A 17,927-nucleotide genomic window follows, 5' to 3' on the forward strand; every position below is an offset into this window, starting at 1 on the left:
ACAGCTTGTGGTGTTGTTATAGAACAGCAAAAATGAAAAAGCCTTGGGTGGCATTTCATGATGCATTCAGAATCGAATGTAAGCCGTTGGTTTGTCCATGGAATGACCCTACTTTTAATGCTGCATTGAGGAATCATATGTAGAAATTTCTCGACTGATTGTTTTTTCTTTTTAAAATTCAATAAATTCAATAAAAAATTTAATCATGCCTGCCTTAGCAGAGCCCAAACTAATTGACACAAAGTATTGCTCTTGCTTTTGGAAGCAAGCCCTTAAACAAGTGCCTGTATGAACTACAACCTCTGATTTATGATACGTGATTAAGTAAAGTGAGGTTAAACATTATTTTCACAACTCCTTCAAAGAACTCATGATTAATCTAGTTTATTTAATCAATTTACTCTGATGACTCTATAAACAGAATATATCAGAGTTTCATAATTCCCACCTCCGTGATTACTCTCAAAACCCTTGTACCTGGTCCCCATTCTTGAAACTAATTAACTACAACTGTCAACAACATCAGCATAACTCACAATGTCAGCTGATGTCAAATACTGTGTAATACAGCTTATTTAATCAGTGAGGGAGACCAAACTTTTTTTTTTCTTTATCATACTGCATTAGCTTAATTTTGATATCATTGATATCAGTACTAATGTAATACTAACATACATCTAAGCTATCAGGGTTGTCCACGACATCCATAAAGGTTTGGCTCTCTGGTCCACTTTATCTGAACTTGTAGCATCATCAGAGAGGTCACAAATCAAGCATGAGAGCTCAAGTCTTTAAAGTGCACCCACTGAAATACTTGGAATCCTTGAGTGTTATTGGGGGTTATCAGAAGATCAACAGAACTTAAGAAGACCCTCAAAATATGTCCACCATTTTCCAAACATCATGAAACTTGTCAGTGCGCTTCGCTTTCAGTAGAACACACAAAGGACAGGGCAGAATGATGAGCTGGCAGAGATTCCTTGATTTATTGGTAGAACAATTCGTAGGACAGTATCACAAGACTTTTCTTATCGTTACAAAATAAGGATAGTACATAATAAGTCACAATTCAGTCTTACAAGGAGAGAAAACAGCAGAAGGAATTAGCTATAGGTAGTTACAGAACCACCAGTTTATGCTAACAGCAAGGTATTAATGCGAAATTACTGGAGCAACAGTAATTAGCAGGCAAGTTTAGAAGATGAGGGAGGTTTCATTATTAATTATTTTACATCAGCCAACATTCAGATTCATGGTCATGATGACAATTAATGATACAGTTAACTCAACTTATAAATATTTAAATGAAAGATCAAGCAACAAAATATAATAACCTTTTTCTACTACAAGCTGTTGTATTGTGAAATGTTGCCTTGGATCAAAGGAAAGACTTTTACAAGCACCACAGTGAAGTCAAGCACGCTGTAAACGATTTTGACGAACCAAATGCAGAATATGATGGCTTTGATATTCTTTTCAATCCAGATGAAGAGCGTTCTGTGTGCAGGTACAATCTGGGTGCAGTAAAAGAAGTTCAGCCAAACAGAGGAGGATATACTGGAGGACAAACAGCAAACAGACACCAAAGGTGCGACGTGGGTGATGTTGCTGCTTTCAACCAGGGGTACAGAAAAAAACACAGCAAAAACTGACATCAGGTAAGCAATTGTGCTGACAATCAAGGAGCCCAGGAGAAGCTTCAAAGGTTGCTTGATCCTTTCTCCTTGGAGTGGTCGCACCATGCAGATGCATGTTGGATAGATCTTCCTGTTGTTTTCCAGTTTTGTCAATTTTATATCTCCACTCCTCTCTATTACATGAAAGCCAATCCAACTCTGCGCAGTAAAATAAATCTGTGGTATTTGCATCAAATACAAATAGAATGAAAATAAAGTCCATTAGTGTGAAATCACCTATTTAAAAAAAACAAAAACATCACTTAATATTTTTGTTCGCATATATTCAACATTTTCGTTGCATTCTTATCATGGTCTTCACCCCTCTTGTTGCTTTATGTGTATCAATAGCTGTTAAACACAATAAATTCTTCAATAAAAGTCAGTTTGAATACATCTGATGGAAATTTTGATTCGATAAAAATTTGAGTAAGGAAATATTTTGACAATGAAAAAACCATTACACTTTAAAGTACAGCCAGTACATCTTTGTGATTATCTGTTGATGCAAAAATAAAGACATTCAAGTTTGACAATTAAAACAGAATTGCTGTCTTTGAGCTCCTACAGGGAGAGTTCCCATACATGCAAACACCTCAAATAGTTGCCCTCTGGTAAGACATGTAAAAGTTTATGACACATAAGTGAGTATATACATATATATATATATATTATTGTTTTATATGATCCATGATAACAGAGAGAACTACTGATGAAAACATAACCCATAATCGATGTAGCACAGGATGTGTACAGGACTCCCAAAAGGAAGCCATTGACAGTGATCCTCACCTGACTGCTCAACCATGCACAGGAGAGCAACAGGCCATTTGAAAATGTTTACCTCATGTGTCTGCACAGGTAGACAACAATGGCACCAGTGGTTGCCACCATAACGCAAACAGATTAAGATTAAAAGTGCTCTCTATGCAGGTACAGTCCGAAACTTGAAGGTTGTTGATCAGTCAAAGTCTCCATTCCTTTTGTTTCCTTTGGATATTTCTGTCCCATATCTAGAAGATGTGCAGAAAACTCTTTTCAAATGTCTTCATTCTGTATGTTGTCTCTGTTTTGGTGTCTTCTTCCATTGTTGCATCTAACTGATGGAAACAGGGAGTTTTTCACCTCTGTTCAGTGTTGTACATTTGAAGTATTTGCAGTATTTGCAACAACAACAACAACAAAAAAACAATTCACATTGAAATAGATGTACAGTCAACAGTTTTCAAAGTATCCACTATGTTGCACTTCTGACTATTTTTGATTGTGTTACTGTGTCAGTCAGAATCAATCCCTTAAATGATGCAGTTACACAATTCTTAATTTCTGTTCAATCAAAAGACAGAATGTTAGATCTCATGTACATGTATTACATTTTCATCAGCTATCACTTTAAATTAATTCAAACCTACCACTCAATGGAAATCACCATTCACAAAACTGCAGTATCGCAGCAAAGCTCCGAGATTCACAGCGACATTTGGAACAGCTACATTTTTATCTGGCCCCCCTGGTCTGCTGTTTCACATCATGAGTTACCATGCCAACAGAAGCTTTGAGTGCTTTCCAGACATTGGCTGCCTTTTGTCTGAACATCATCTGACCAATACTCAGGTTAACTGTGGTGCCTGATATGTACAGTGAGGTCACTGTGAAGGAAACCCAACTACTGAACGAAAAGTGTGGGCAGAGCATATAGGTCATTACGTCAGTGATATTGAAGGCGTAATACAAAATATAGAGAACTGCTTGCAAGATTCCAGTGATTGTGACTCTCATCTGACTTTGCATCGTTGGTGTGGTGAAGTGGCTTCCAGCCTGTGCCATGCTCTTCATGTGCCTGTGCAGGTAGTGCACAGTGGAAAAGCTTGACGCCATCATAATACACAAACAGATAAACATATAGGTATAGATGGTTATCACTATTTCATTGCCAGAAAATTCCGGAATACCTTGTTGATTCATTGTTCCATTATTGTAATTAACTGGTCTGGAAATGAGTAAAACTGAAACACTGTAAACACTAAGAAGCAAATAAAACATCTGTTCGAAAATCAAAACTGCATAGATGACGGATCTGCTGTTCCTCTTTATCCAGATCAATAGAGCTTGATGTACAGGGACAATGTTGATGAAGTAGAAGAAGTTCAGCCAAACATAACAAGTCATGCTACTTTGTCCACAATACGTAACCATTAGGAACGACCCAGTCAAGAATTCCAAGCTTGATTGGTCCTTAATTCCAATATAGAATGAAGCCAAAGAGGCAAAATAGCAAATGGAACAACAGACAATAAGCCCCAGTAGTGTCTTTAAGGGTTGTTTGATTTTTTCCCTGCAGCCCAGCGGGAACATCAGGCAACACGCAAAGAAGATGTTTACAGCAATGTTGAAGAAGAAGAGAGGAGCATTGATTAATACGAAAGCCAGCTCACCTATATCAATTATTTGACGTTCCATTGTTGGTTTTGAAAAGGAAAATATCAGAATGTAGTTGTATCACTCTGTGTTTCACGGTCACTTCTCCTTAAAGGACACCAGTGTCCTTTAAATAGACCCGCAAGAGGGCAAATGAAACAATATCCTGGTAGCAATGAACCGTACATATTTACATACATGCAAACAGGGCCAACAGAAAGTTCTCAGATCTTCTCAAGTTTTGAAAATGACAAATTATCTTTCCTTTTTTTTTCTTTGTGTGGAAGAACCCAGGCATGGAGCGTCACCTCATTTATATGCAAAGTCAAAGTTAAACAGCCAAACATGATGAGGAAATGTAATGGTCTGTGTATTTGAATAGATGGAAATTTCAGTCCAGACAGATACTGTGTATATTTACAGAGGGAGAGAGAGAGAGAGAAAAAAAATTATCATTTTGAACTTGTACGCAACAAAACATTTCAAAAAGTTGACTCAGGGACATGTTTACCACTTTGTTGCATCTCCTCTTTGTTAACAAGTCTATAAGCATTCAGGAATCATGTAGACCAACTGGTGAAGGATCGAATGCAAGATGTTTTCCGATTTACCTCCAGAATCTTTGGAGTTATGTTTAAACGTGTCGGTCACAACTGCATTTCAGATTCATCTGGAGGGTTTGCAGATATTTACTTTGAGCAAAAACTTCTAAACAGGAAAGGACACGAATTTACCATTCACCACAAGAATATAAATAAAGAATATAAATTCAAGCTCTAATTTTTCAACAATAGGTCTCCGACTCACTTTTAGACTATGTGTTTTGTTTCAGTTACAACACAAGCACTTAAAAGGATTTGGACAAGATGCTGTTAAACCATTTTATTTAAATAAGCTCATCTGACTAAAACGCCAGAATCAACACGCTGTATCAACACAAAGGAAGAACATACTCATAAAAATAATAATCCATGACAGAAGCAGCTAATTATGATACATCTTTACATTCAAACACTTATCAACAGTTATAATCCTTCTGGTATACAGATAATCATTTCTCATACAAATTCTCACACACATGCATCACACTTTTCACTCTCTACGTGTTACTCTCAAACAGACACAAACACATACCACAAGCCACAGGTTTATCCCTCTAAAGTCCATAGGTATGTATGAATGTGATATCCATTATGCTACTTGTGGACAACTTCGACATACATGGAATAAATAACGGCTGACATCAGGTTACAAAGTCATTCCTATGAGTCAGTCTCGATCAACAGACTTTGTGCATTCCTCTGTGGTTTGTTGCTATCATCTGAAACATTTACCCAAGGAGTGTTTTTTTTTTTTTTTTTTAGATCACAGCAGTGGCACACACATTCATATTTCAGCACTTGAGGAGCTGCAGTATCTCAAGTTTTTGCACGTTCCAGTTTATCTGCTACACACCATACATCACTGCTGTGTATTGTGCTTTTCCACTTTCCTGGTAAGCACAATGAGAACGTCATAAATACTTTAATTCATCATTGTGCATTAATGCAGTGCTGTATTACCAGGCCTCAATGACTCTGTAAAATGTAGAGGCGGACATGATGTTCACTGTAAGAGATCACTCAGCTTCACGCTGCAGCTGGGAATGAGCGGATGCATTAAAGGTAGGAAAAACACATGTAACACGAGAGCAGCAACGTGAAGTACACATGAGTTGAAGTAAATGAATCAAAACATGCAAAAACATTGAAATGGTCACACGGTTGAACACATTTGACTTTAAAATGTGTTCTTACATTATATGCATACACACATAGACACATATTTGCATATTCAGTGTCCAGCCCTGATTTTAGATTATCAAATGAGTTTTCATTAACAGTGCAGCTCACGCACCAGCATTGTTAGAGTGACAGTAAACCCATACCTAACATTATTGTCAGTAAAACATTAAGAGTCTGACAGTAAGTGTGTGTGTGTGTGTGTCCAAAGAAGGGCACTTAAAAGTAGTCTCTTCTCCGTGAATCATCACTGATGAAAGAGGGGTTCCACTGTGCGGGATAGATGCATGAATGGCGAGATCCTGGAAGACCTGTGAATGGATACAGGCCATTTCTCTCCAGGTCCGAGTTACGCAAAGCAGGCTGAGGGCACAGAAAGGGAGAAAATGAAGTTTATGACGTCTGCATCTTTCAGTTTCCTCTAGTAAAAACTCAATCATCTGCTGCATCCAAACACCCACACAAAAAACAAAAACTTAAAACCTAATCAAGAAAAGTCGGTGTAGAAAAGGCAGAAAAAAAATCAGAGACAGTTGGAAATAAAATGACAAATTAACACTTGCAACTATTTGGAATTACCAGGATTTCTAAACTTATTACTCCTAAAATGTGGTCTCATCTTCACCTATCATCACACATATCACATTCTGCATCACCAGTCACCCAAAAACCCTCCTGTAAAAACTCTAAACACCGTATTGGATTCATTGTTCGCTAAATGACTTGTTTCCAGATCCTGAGCAGTCGTTGGTGTGCAGTGTCCTCTTGCTTCTAGACACAGATACTGTGCAGTTTTGCTGAGAAATTTGTCTTTCTCCGTCTACAAAACGTTGTATCAGAAGGGTTGTGAGACACCAAGGATGTCTTTTGGAAACTTGGGACATACGTGATTTTTTTCCACCTTTTTATGAAGAGCAGGGCTTCATGGTGTTCATCCAATTCCATCATCATTATTTAGTGTTTTCTTTTCTGGACTGATGGACAAAGTTCTAGACGTAATAATATAATCGTTCATGCTTCTTTGGTCATGCGTCCTTCCTTTCCACATCCTCTGAAAGCTTTTAAGACAGAGATATGGTTTACACAGGCCAATATTCCTCAAGGAGAGCAAAATTTGTAGGTAACGAGCCTATTATGCCTTTATTTATAGGGTGGGGGCAGCTATACAACGTATACCTCTACACTCATCTCTTTTCTTTGAGCACCTCCATCCAAGCAGCCTTATTTAAGATGTCCACAAGCCAGAGCTACAAATCACTTAGTTCAAGAGAGGTTTGGAAAGGACAGCGATTTGTGTGTTCTTAACTTTTTTTCATTCTACTTACAGAGTAGTAGATGTCAGTCATCTGCAGCAGGTTTTTTGTGCTGCCATTCTCTTGCATCTCTATCGTCTCTCTCCCCCACTCCATGGATATCCGGTTATTTTTTGAGAAGTCTGCATACGGAGACATCTGCATGTCCCCGCTCTTGAAGATGATCTTATTGATGTCATTTTTGTCTTTCCTGAAGGGTTAAATATTTTTTAAAGAGTGAAATTTAAATCAAGGTTCATCAAAAGTTACTGACATCACAAAACTATCAAAGTGAGAAAATGCTTGGGTTTTCCTTTTGCAATGTGGGTGAACTGATACAGACAATAAAACTTTGTAGAAAATGGCTTTTTCATTTACCGAGCTCAACTAAATAACAAGCCCCGGAGGCTTTTATGTGCGGACAATATGAGCAATCTTACTTGCAACAGGTGACAATGAGAGCAATGATGAGGATGAGGAGCAGTGCGCCCCCCACAGGTGAAACCACAACGGCAATCAGCTTGTAAACTGTAAGGTCAAAAAACGAAGTTTTAGCTCCACATTTACAAAAACGCATATTTAAAGATACAGCATAATGAGAAAACTGAATAGCGGTCTGTAGACTGACTTACAATTTCCACAGTTGAATCCCCCAAATCCAAACATGCACCTGAAAAAGAGAACAAAAGAGAAGCTATAGTGGACTGAAGTATTTCTATTTCATTAGATCTGGAAGAAAAAATAAAGACCGTCAAACTTACGGCACACAGGTGCCATTTTCTAGCTTGTAGCCATCCCTGCATTCTGAAAAATAAGCCAGCATGTCTCTGATCATTTTCAGCCTTCTTCATTTCAACAAATTTCTTTTGCAGTTTCACAAGATTCAGCCACTTTCTCCCTGACGGAAGCAAAAGCTTATCAAGCCGTAATTACACAGTAATGCAAATTCAATGAAAAAAGTGCTCACCTAAGCAGGACAAGTCGTCAGGATTGTGTTTGTAATATCCTTGGCGACACTGGCAGTAGGCGGTGCCACTGCTGTCTGTGCAGGTGGAGCGCTCCTTATCACACTGAGTGTTCTGAGCCTCGCACAGACTCTCCGCTGGGACACAGAGGGATAGAATTACAGGGACTGCGACAATCGGATCAAGTGTTGAACAACTGTAGGACTCCGATTTACTTCCTTTTTACGGCATTGTTTTCCAGGACACATGCATTTCTACTGTATATGCGAAGATGTAGTTGTCATACGGAATATTCTAGTTTTCAACATCAATATTGGTCATGGATTGCATGATTCACTTTAATTTCATGAAACAAAACATATCAGCTGCATAATGTGTAGATGTTTTCCAGCAAAAGCTGATATTTTCTCCAATTATTTTCACAGCCCAGAATAATTACTCGTGACTAAGCTGTGCCCTCTAGTGGCTAAATATAGATCCACAACTACCCCTGACGGACTGCTCTCAAAGTTTACATGAGGCCCAGATGGAAACCCTAAACACTCATGATGATGTTCATTAGGATTTATGTCTATCACACTCACTGTGGTAAGAGAGCTTGTGCAGCAAGACCATTCTGCAGTGGGTTGATGCAAAGCTGCAGTTGCTGAGAAACATCTGGATGCTGTTGTTGACTTCAGCAGTCGTCACATCAGTGGTGACGGAAAACATGTTGACAGCCATGATATGAACCCCGCCCTGCTCCCTGTGAAGAGGAGATCTCACATGAATTTGTTGTGATTTCCCTAATGCTATGAGCAAACTTAGCAGAGCTAAGGCCACTTTATCTTCTGTTGCTTTCATGACTCTAGAACATGTACAGAGCTGGAAGAGTTCAGTGATGCCACAGACTTACTTTTTGCTCACCGTTGAGCGACTGTAACCTCGAAGGACAGACAATGACATATTGAGCTGCAGCAAAGACAAGGAAGTGCGTATTAGATATAATACACAAAAACCTAATGTGGAAATGAACAGAGAAGCTGCAGTGATGTGGACTGCCTCTCACCAGATGAATGATCTCTCGCTGGATTTCATGCATGGCGGCGCTCTTGATAGAAGGGTCGCGTCTGTTAAAACTGAATGTTCCCAGAAACGTCTTTGCTATGAAAGGAACGAAAAAAGGCCTAGAGGTGAGCAAATCTAAATATCTTGGATAAAACAAACCATAAAATGTGCACGCTTTCATTGCTGCTTTACCTCTGGTGCATGTGCGTCCATCCTCGAGATCAAAGCCGAGTGGACATTCACAGCTGAAGGAGCCTCGCGTGTTAACGCATCTGGAGCCAGTGGGGCAGGGGTCCTGCTCACACTCGTCCACGTCTGAACACACAGTACGCACAGGCATTGCAATGTTAATAAATCTGCCATACATTTCATTCTCATTCCTAACACACTGCACATTTGTTTTAATGGGTTTAAGCCATTTAAACACAAAAAGCTGAGGTAGCATGCGGCCAAACTGTAAGATAGAAATGGTAAAAAGAAGCTGACCCTGGTTGCACGTCGGTCCTGTCCAGGACTGCTGACAGCGACAAGTGTACTCAGGCCCCTGATAGCTCACACACATCCCTCCATTCATGCAAGGGTTCGACACACAGGGGTTTCCTGGATGTTAGAGATGAGGGAAGGCGTTTCATCAGAACTCCTGTCGTCCATGTCACAGTGTATCTTTACACAAAATGTTGCCATTTCTTCTCTGATGAGTCAGAGTCTTGGGCTATATTATTATTAATAGTGCTGTTTTTTAACTGCTTATCTGTCAGGTAGATTAGACAAACACTGCTCTCATTCAATCCAATAGCAAGATCCCATCAGTAAAATCAGCAGCAATTTCATTCATTTATTGCTTCTTGAGGCCAGAGAAAACCTATATACTGTATGTGATAATCTGAATTAAGGCCGTTTTACTTCACTGATAAGAATTCACGCTATGGACATAAATATTTGGAGGGTTCGGTAATTTCCGATTTTCTTTTAGGACCACTTGAATCATTTAACTCATGAAGACGGGTTGCACGACGTTACATGCTTCTCTTCTTTAAATTTTATGTGATGTGAGCACATTTGGTACAGTGTAATTTCTGTCAATCTGCACAACCTATTATTTTTACAATATTTCTTTTTTTTAATAACAAACGATAAATCCGAGCTCTTAAACTGTCCTTTTATAATATAAAGACTTTACAGGCTTTAGGTTTTTCACAAGACGCACAAAAAATGTTTAAGTTTTATCGATGGGTAAACATTACTGTATTTAACATTTATCTTGGAACTACTGGCAGAAATGCAACACAATATTCACATCTATGTTTTCATTAGTCTGGAAACCCATAAATTTAAGAATCATAGTATTTTAAAAATCCTTTTTATCTGCAGTCGATTCAGGTCTGTCTCCTCGAAGACTACCATAATGTACGTTTGCCATGTTTCTGCAGCAGCTCAGTGCAAGCAAACCAACCACCGACTAATATTCTGTCAGTTGCACACCACTAGATGTCTCTACATCGTGTATACAGGCTGTTTTAACCCATTCACTGAAAACTGAAAACTCTTGAGTTCTGGACCTAAAACTATCAGTAACTGATATCAGCAAAAGCGTAGAGATGAGCATGAATTCATGCAAGATGACCTTGAAAGTTTAGCTCATTTTTAGGCACTGTGTCATACATTTTACAAGATATCTGCTGAAGCTATAATCTATCAAAATTGATGTCATCTTCATAAATCTTTTTTTTTGTCCTAAACTTTGACAAAATCGGAGTCTTTTTGATTGCAGTTAATATTCATGCATAATAAATAATTAGGCTGAACCTGTATCTCACGCTAGTTAACTGAACAAAAAACCCAGGTCAACTACTCACTTGGTGGCACCTTTGTGGGCTGGACATCAGTTGGTGGTGTTGTTACCACAAGCTCTGTAGCTCCTCCATCTGACTGTTTCTTGGTAGTGTGCAGAGCCTCTGTACTCCTCGTAGGGGTGCTGTGGATGTCGGTGGCAGTGACGTACTGGCTGTGAGCTGTGGTGGTTCTCTGGGGCCCTGTGCTTGTCTCAGTCTGCAGGGTGGTGGCCTCTGTGGGGTTAGACATACGTGTCGAGGGCCTCTGGGTTTGCCTGGGTGACACGTGGTGAGTGGGTTGCACTGTAGATGTCTGCAAGGCTAAGGTGGAGACTGTTGTGGAGGATGGTGTGTATGGAAGAGTTGCCTCTGTTGGGGATCCTGAAGTATAGCTACCATAGGTGCTACTCAACATTGAGGATGAGGTTAGAGGTACTGTAGGAGGGGTGGTGGAGGCCACACTGGTGGTTGGCAAGTTAGTTGCTTTAGAAGTGTCTTCCTCTGTTTTCGGTGATCTGTTCAAGCGGAAATAAATCATTCAAGTGTCATAATCATTTCATTTCAATATTGAAATGTAGCTCCAGGCTGCATGAAAACTTTACACATCACTCTTTATATAGTGGTAAATATTTAACAGTTAGCAGGGGGCGCAAATGTGAAATTGAACTATTTTCTGCTCAATAATTGAATTTATGTTTACCTTTCTGTAACAGTGACTGGTGTGGTTGTGTGGAAGACCCTCGTAACCTCTGCTGGCATATCTGTCACAAAGTCATTTGAGGTAATTAATTTCGATGTACTGGTGCTGACTGTAGAGGGCACTGCACTTAAACCCATGTCCACGCTGTCCTCACTGGTCTGGGATGAAAGCCCCTCGGTGCCTTCTTGGTTTTGAGTGCTGGAGCTGTGGGTTTCTGTTGAAGCCTCTGTGGATATCCCAACACTAGAGCCAGACCCCTGGTCTGTCCCAGACGTGTTTATAGGACCACCTGCAGGTGAGGTAAAAGGAGGCGTGGAGGAAACGGACACTTCTGATTGATCGGTGCTGGGCTCTGACACCCTGAGGGGTGGTGTAGAGTCTGAGCTCCCCTGTGAAGTTGAAGCGTGTTGATGCTGGGTGGCATTAGGTTGTCCAGTTAAACTCTGTGTTCCACTGATCCCCGCTGGGTTCCCAGTTTCTGAAAAGGTCCCGGTCGTATGCTGCTCTGTTGTTTCTCTCCCGATAGTCCTCGTGGATGGAGCACTCTGAGTATAACCCTCAGTCTCTGCAGGCCTCGGAGGAACAGCCCAGGTGGAGGAAGGCTGTTGGGAGCTTGAGTCTTCTGTAACTGCAGATGAGGTGTTGCTGCTGGAGGAGGAAGTGACAGAGAGCAGGGTTCTCTCCCCAGCCCGGCTGATGGTGGTTGTGTACGTGCTGTTGGTGAGGACGGCAGTCTGCGACACCAAAGCTGTGGCATCCCCTTGTCGGAGGGTGGTATCTGGGCTGTCCTGGGGCAGGGTTTTATCCTCTGTAAACTGCCAGGGCCTGGCCTCCAGGGACACAGCATGGGAGATGCCTGGCATCTGGTTTGTGTTAGCGAGGTCCTTCCAGTCACTGCTACTGCTGCTACTGCTGCTACTGCTACTGGCCTCACTGGTACTTATGAGGGTGGAGGTAAGTGGCTCAGTCGACAGATTTGTGGCCTCTGGAGATCCGCTGCTCGTTTCTGTGAAGGTTTTTGTCTGCTCAGTTTCTGTGGACAAAGAACAAAATGGATTGTTTTGTTTAATTCTCATTTATGTAAAAAAAAAAATGAACTCATCTCTGTTTCATTTGTGAGAGTACTTGGGAACTTGTCAACATTTGTCATCTATTTTGGTAGTCTAATTCCACTCTGTAATGACTATGTATTACTTTCAATTTCTGATGATTGGGACTTCATATTACTTGGGTTTTGCACGTCACCTTGATCTCTGATACGCTTTCATACCAGTAAGCTTAACCACTTTTTTTAACATGGAATTGTCGAGGAAATCTCAACGATAAACAAACCAAAAAAAAAAAAAAACCAAAGGTCTCTCTGTCTGACTAGATTATAAATCCCCCTCAAAAAGTTCCCAATGTGCATGTGAGCTGTGGCCAGCAGAGGGTGCTAACCAGGCGACGGTGAACCTGCAGTGTGAGAAGATGCTGTCAGCGAGTGCAACTCGCTGGATGGGCAGTGATTTTGGGTGGGGAACAACTGGCAGCCAGCTTGTCTACTCTAACAATGGCTTGAAGTCCTAAATATGGAAGTGACTGTCTCTGCTGGGAATCAGCCATTTCCTTCCTAAAGCTGAGTGAGCACCATGCAGGAGCAGAAAAGTGACACTATGGATCTGGGTGTGAGTGTTCAGAGTTCCTTTTTAGTCTAGTTTAAAATTGTTCAAAATTCCCAAAACATTACCAGAAATTAGGAGGACCTTACTGTAGAGAAGAGATTGTTGGTTTAGATACATTTATGCATTTTTTTTAAAAGGCATTTGGTTATTATACAGTTGACAGCTGAGATGGACAAGAATCAAGGGCAAAGGGGGACGACATTTAAGGTTCCCACCTAGACCCCTTACTCTGTGTTAACTATTAATGGCTTGCATTATATAATACATATCATCTAAGATATCCAATCATTTTTCAATTTAGAGTAAAGCTCCTTTCATAAGTTTCTGCTTTACAGCCTGTTCTTTTGTTCTCAAGTGAACAGAAATATCGAGCATGCGTCAGTACACAGGTGCTGCATACTTACCATCCCACATACGGAGCAGAAGTGTGCACACAAACTTAAGTTAAGTTGGGCATTTGTACTGAGTGTGAGCCTGGTCTTCCTCTGCCTATCTCTCTGATGCTGAGCTGTCTAACAGCCTCCCATCTGGCTGCCCTCCAAAGCTGTACCAACAACTCTGAGAATGAGTGTCAGTAGCACCAACAGCCACCATCCAAAACTAATAGAAAGGAGAGTTCAGCTGCGGAACAGCCGGTCTACTTGGAGTCTATGGACAGAACTGGGCCACCAGACTATTTTTCTGTTTCACTTCCTCTCGATGAGCCTCTCTCATTATTTCATTTTGTCTCCCTGGATCCAGTCTGGGCAAAATAAAATCTCAGACTGGAACGCGGTGCTGGCAACCAGTGATGGACACTCCCAGATCCTCTGCTGTTGATCTCTCTGCTGTTAACACAGTTGTCAGTGTTGCCTTTTAACATCTGTTATCCCTCGGAAAGTCTGGGCCTTTCACACAGTAGTAACACAAGTTTATGCACTACGTTTAGAATATTGTATCGACCAAAAACGATATTTGTAGCTGAGGAGATTATTTGTGATCGTAACGGCGTAACATTCACGATTCCTATTGCAGGTTAGTCACTGCAACCTTAAAGCTGTGCGTGAATAATTTCAGCCTTATCTTTCCCTCGCGGCATCCATGACGACGGGCAAGGCTCAGTGTGAGAGCATTTGTGTTGTGACACTGTCTGGGACAGATCCCAGTGGGACTGAATGGAATTGCATGAATAAAGAGGGGTGTTGGTGGAAATGACCAAAATCCAGCCAAACCCACACATGGCAAATAAAACAAAAAAAAGAAAAACATCCAAAGCTCCCTGCCACAAATCCACAAATCATCTCGGACATTGCTTTAAAACATTTTTCAAATAAACCCACACTTAATAAAAAAAAGAATTGCTCAATAATTATGAAAATATAGCACCAAATAAGCATATGTACATCATTTAAACATTTGTCCCGATACTTTTTGTAGGCTTATGTGACAGCCAAAACTTTTGAGGCTGTAAAAAAAACAAATGGTGTTGATTTGTATCATTGATGCATCTTGATATTAAAAACTATGTACCTGCATACCCACAGAATTAAACCCCTCTTTCTATATCCTGGCAGAGGAGCAGATTTAACCAGGTGGGTAGAGGCATTTTGCTTGCAACACAGCAGCTTATAGACCTAAATCCTTCTGCACAGGGATGAAATTGTTGCTTGAATTAGAGCAGTTAAATCCTCTCTTCTGTTGATTTAGCGAACGTGGTCTTGAGCCAGTATCTCAGAGGTGCAGGTTTTTTTTTGCTTTTGTTAAAACTATAGGACACAACAAAGGGTTTTTCTTCTTATAGTGTGGAGGATCACATTGGGCCCTGTGTGCAAGAAATGTGTCCTGAAATCCAAATATCCCATCCAAGGTTCTGGAAATCATGGCTTAGATGTGGCTTTCCTTTCCTTGGTGCACGATATACATGCAAAATTCACCACAATCCTTCTCTGACGTGTGGGTATTCATGTGCAAACTGCTTGTTTATGATTGGTCTGTAGCAATGACAATTAAGAATATGCCCAGATGCTGTCTTTACGGCTTTCTGTGTCGACAGCAACACCTCGTCTGAAACAGGAAACCAAGAAGAGTAGACTTAAGTCGACTGAGGATGCTGACCAAACCTGACATGTAGATGATGTAATGGCTGGAAAACATATTAGTGGGTCTCTCAGTGTTTTCTAGAGACCGGGCAAACTGAATTAAGTTGATAAGCTGGTAAACCACTTACAGGAGCTGTCATTTTCAGTTTTTCAGTTTTCTGTCATTTTAAAAGCTTTCGCGGTTCATGTTATTTTGGTCGAAAATGGTGACAGGACTGATTTAAGGAACTTTAACTCTCCTCCACAGCAGAAGTGTGCATGAGAGCATTAAAAAAAACACTCAATCTAAGCCTATGATGTAGTGTTTGATTCATCGGTAGAGCGGAAAATGAATCTGCATAGACAGAAAGTGTCAATATCAAGCAGATCCAGTGTGTCATACGTAAGTTGCCTAACTTTGGGTACTGAGCTCCTTAGTAAACAAAGCTGAGGGCTATCTTGGGCTTAGAAGCACCAGAGATCAATGAATTAATCAGTCTATCTAAATACTTTCAGCCCTGTGATGTTTTCTATCTAAACAACAGCTTCATAGTATAATTCCACTCAGAATGAAAGCCATGCTGGCCACAAACAGTACGGGCTTTGTATTTATGGACTAGTTTTGTAACTTCCTAGGTGTGATAATAAGATGACTATTATCCACAATCCTTTGGGTTTCTCGAGGGCTTTTTTTTCTTATCTTGTCTTTCTTTTTTGTTTAAATATATACAAACCAGCTTTCCTGCTGCATCCTCCAGCCATGGACCACTTGAACACGTTACCTTGCAGCGCTGTTTTTAAAGGCTGTTTGCCAGTTCTGTAAACTTTTTGTCTGCAAAGTTACAATTGTCATTACAGGCCTCCCACACAGCGATCTTACCGAAGTTTCCAGCCGGAGCGGTGTGTGTCTCAGCAGTGTGTGTGAGCAGGAGGTTCCTCTGTGATGGTGATAAACTCTCGCTGGAGTATGAAGTTGCAGTTGCACCGTTTCCCGTGTTACCGAGTTCATCTGTGGCCTCCGAGTGATAAAATCCATCCGTTACAGGGCTCGTGCTGTGGTTAGCGGGGGTCCCTGCCTCGAGGGGCCGCGGCAGACCCAGCAGCAGCACCGACAGAGACAAACCGAGGACATGATTCAAAACCCACGTTTCCATGATTTTCAAGACCCCAAATGAGCGGCCGCCGATAGTTTCCGTAAAGTCGAGAGGGTGCCGGGGAGTCTCCCTGGGACACCATGAGAGGAGCGCTCCTGCTCTGGGTGAAGTTTTAGTAATACACGTGTTTTACACCCGGTAAAGGTCCGGAGGAGAACCGCAGCTCAAACGGCGGGGAACGGAAGATAAGAGAGTCGAGGCTGCAGCTTGTTATCACAGCGGAGGAGCCCGGGCTCCTCCTTCTCCTTTACACATACGCGCACACGCGCGCTTGCTCGCGCGCGCACACACACTTGCAAGACCCGTTATTCACCCCAGTAGCTGCCTGTGTAGCCTGCAGGTGTCGGAAGCATTTCCCTTAAATGAACCCCCTGATAAGTAACTCAATGACGCTCAAGGGACGCGAAATGTTCTGAGAAATAGAAAACAAACAGAATGAGAGTCCCTGTGGTGCACGATGTAACAGTCCAGCATTTTTATTCAAATAAACTGCAAAGCTACTGCAGGACTACCTATTTACAAAAAAAAAAAAAAAAGATTTACATGGAACTCAAATATCAAGTAGCCTATTAAAGAAAAACTGTTAACACCTTTGATGCCAAGTCAAAACTGTGTATGTTACATATCTCTTACTACTTAGGTATATTTCTACTTATCACACACCAACATGCACACCACCAGCCCTTGGAACTCGACTTCCAAAAAGGAGAGGGTGAACAGTGAAAGTAACACGGAGCTTAGAAGGATTTCTTGTAGCCTGAACTCTATTGGAGTCAGGTCATAGTTGGTCAAACTATGAAGCCATGGAGCATAGTTCAGTCTCCGCAGGCTGTGAGGTGAGGTAGTTATGTCCAGGTAGCAGATAGTCATTAAAACAATGGCTGCGTCTATAATTGGCAGTTATTAGAAAGAAACACGTTTTTAGTTATAAAAGAAAGTAAATCTAAATCAAATTTGCCTGTGGTGTGTCCGTCCTTTGCCTCCCACAGGTATTTTTGTTTTTTTCAAATGTAACCAAGTTTTTCCATGCAGACCTCCAAGGATTTGGCAGAGTCAAGGTTGGTCTGAGCATCTCGCTGTAGTTCTTCTGTGGATACAGAATGTCTTCTGTTTTTTTGTTCCCTATGAGATCAGGGCTCTGCAGACAACATCTGTTAGAGGAATCCTTGCTTTCCTTGCTGCCGAAGAAAAGTTCTTTATGACTCTGGCAATTTGGGATCATTGTTGGACTGCAGATAAATTAGCACGGTACTGTATATCTACACTATGTTCCACTAACAAAGCCCCATATGTCCATATGTCAAAGCCAGGTGTATTTATTTACATTTTTTTTTATTCTATTTT

The 17,927-nt window shown here is 40.9% G+C and overlaps 2 protein-coding genes across 2 annotated transcripts; both read right to left on the reverse strand.

Annotated features, from left to right (window-relative positions):
• Positions 1–1,827: 1,827 nt before the first annotated feature.
• LOC142396189 (uncharacterized) lies at positions 1,828–3,974 on the reverse strand. Its single transcript, XM_075478741.1, has 2 exons — positions 3,089–3,974; positions 1,828–2,776 (listed from the first exon to the last, which is right to left on the reverse strand). Exon 1 carries the CDS (start codon positions 3,870–3,872, stop codon positions 3,174–3,176), a length of 699 nt encoding a protein of 232 aa, XP_075334856.1. The 5' UTR covers positions 3,873–3,974; the 3' UTR covers positions 1,828–2,776; positions 3,089–3,173.
• A 987-nt stretch (positions 3,975–4,961) lies between these two features.
• Positions 4,962–16,776, reverse strand: heg1 (heart development protein with EGF-like domains 1). Its single transcript, XM_075479865.1, has 14 exons — positions 16,310–16,776; positions 11,712–12,744; positions 11,036–11,526; positions 9,666–9,779; positions 9,372–9,494; positions 9,181–9,275; positions 9,028–9,083; positions 8,717–8,877; positions 8,135–8,269; positions 7,929–7,971; positions 7,800–7,837; positions 7,608–7,695; positions 7,201–7,378; positions 4,962–6,238 (listed from the first exon to the last, which is right to left on the reverse strand). The coding sequence occupies exons 1-14, from the start codon at positions 16,581–16,583 to the stop codon at positions 6,095–6,097; spliced, it is 2,973 nt and encodes a 990-aa protein (XP_075335980.1). The 5' UTR covers positions 16,584–16,776; the 3' UTR covers positions 4,962–6,094.
• Between the last annotated feature and the right edge of the window lie 1,151 nt (positions 16,777–17,927).

Source organism: Odontesthes bonariensis, chromosome 12, assembly GCF_027942865.1.
Source record: "Odontesthes bonariensis isolate fOdoBon6 chromosome 12, fOdoBon6.hap1, whole genome shotgun sequence".
NCBI classification, from domain to species: Eukaryota; Metazoa; Chordata; class Actinopteri; order Atheriniformes; family Atherinopsidae; genus Odontesthes; species Odontesthes bonariensis.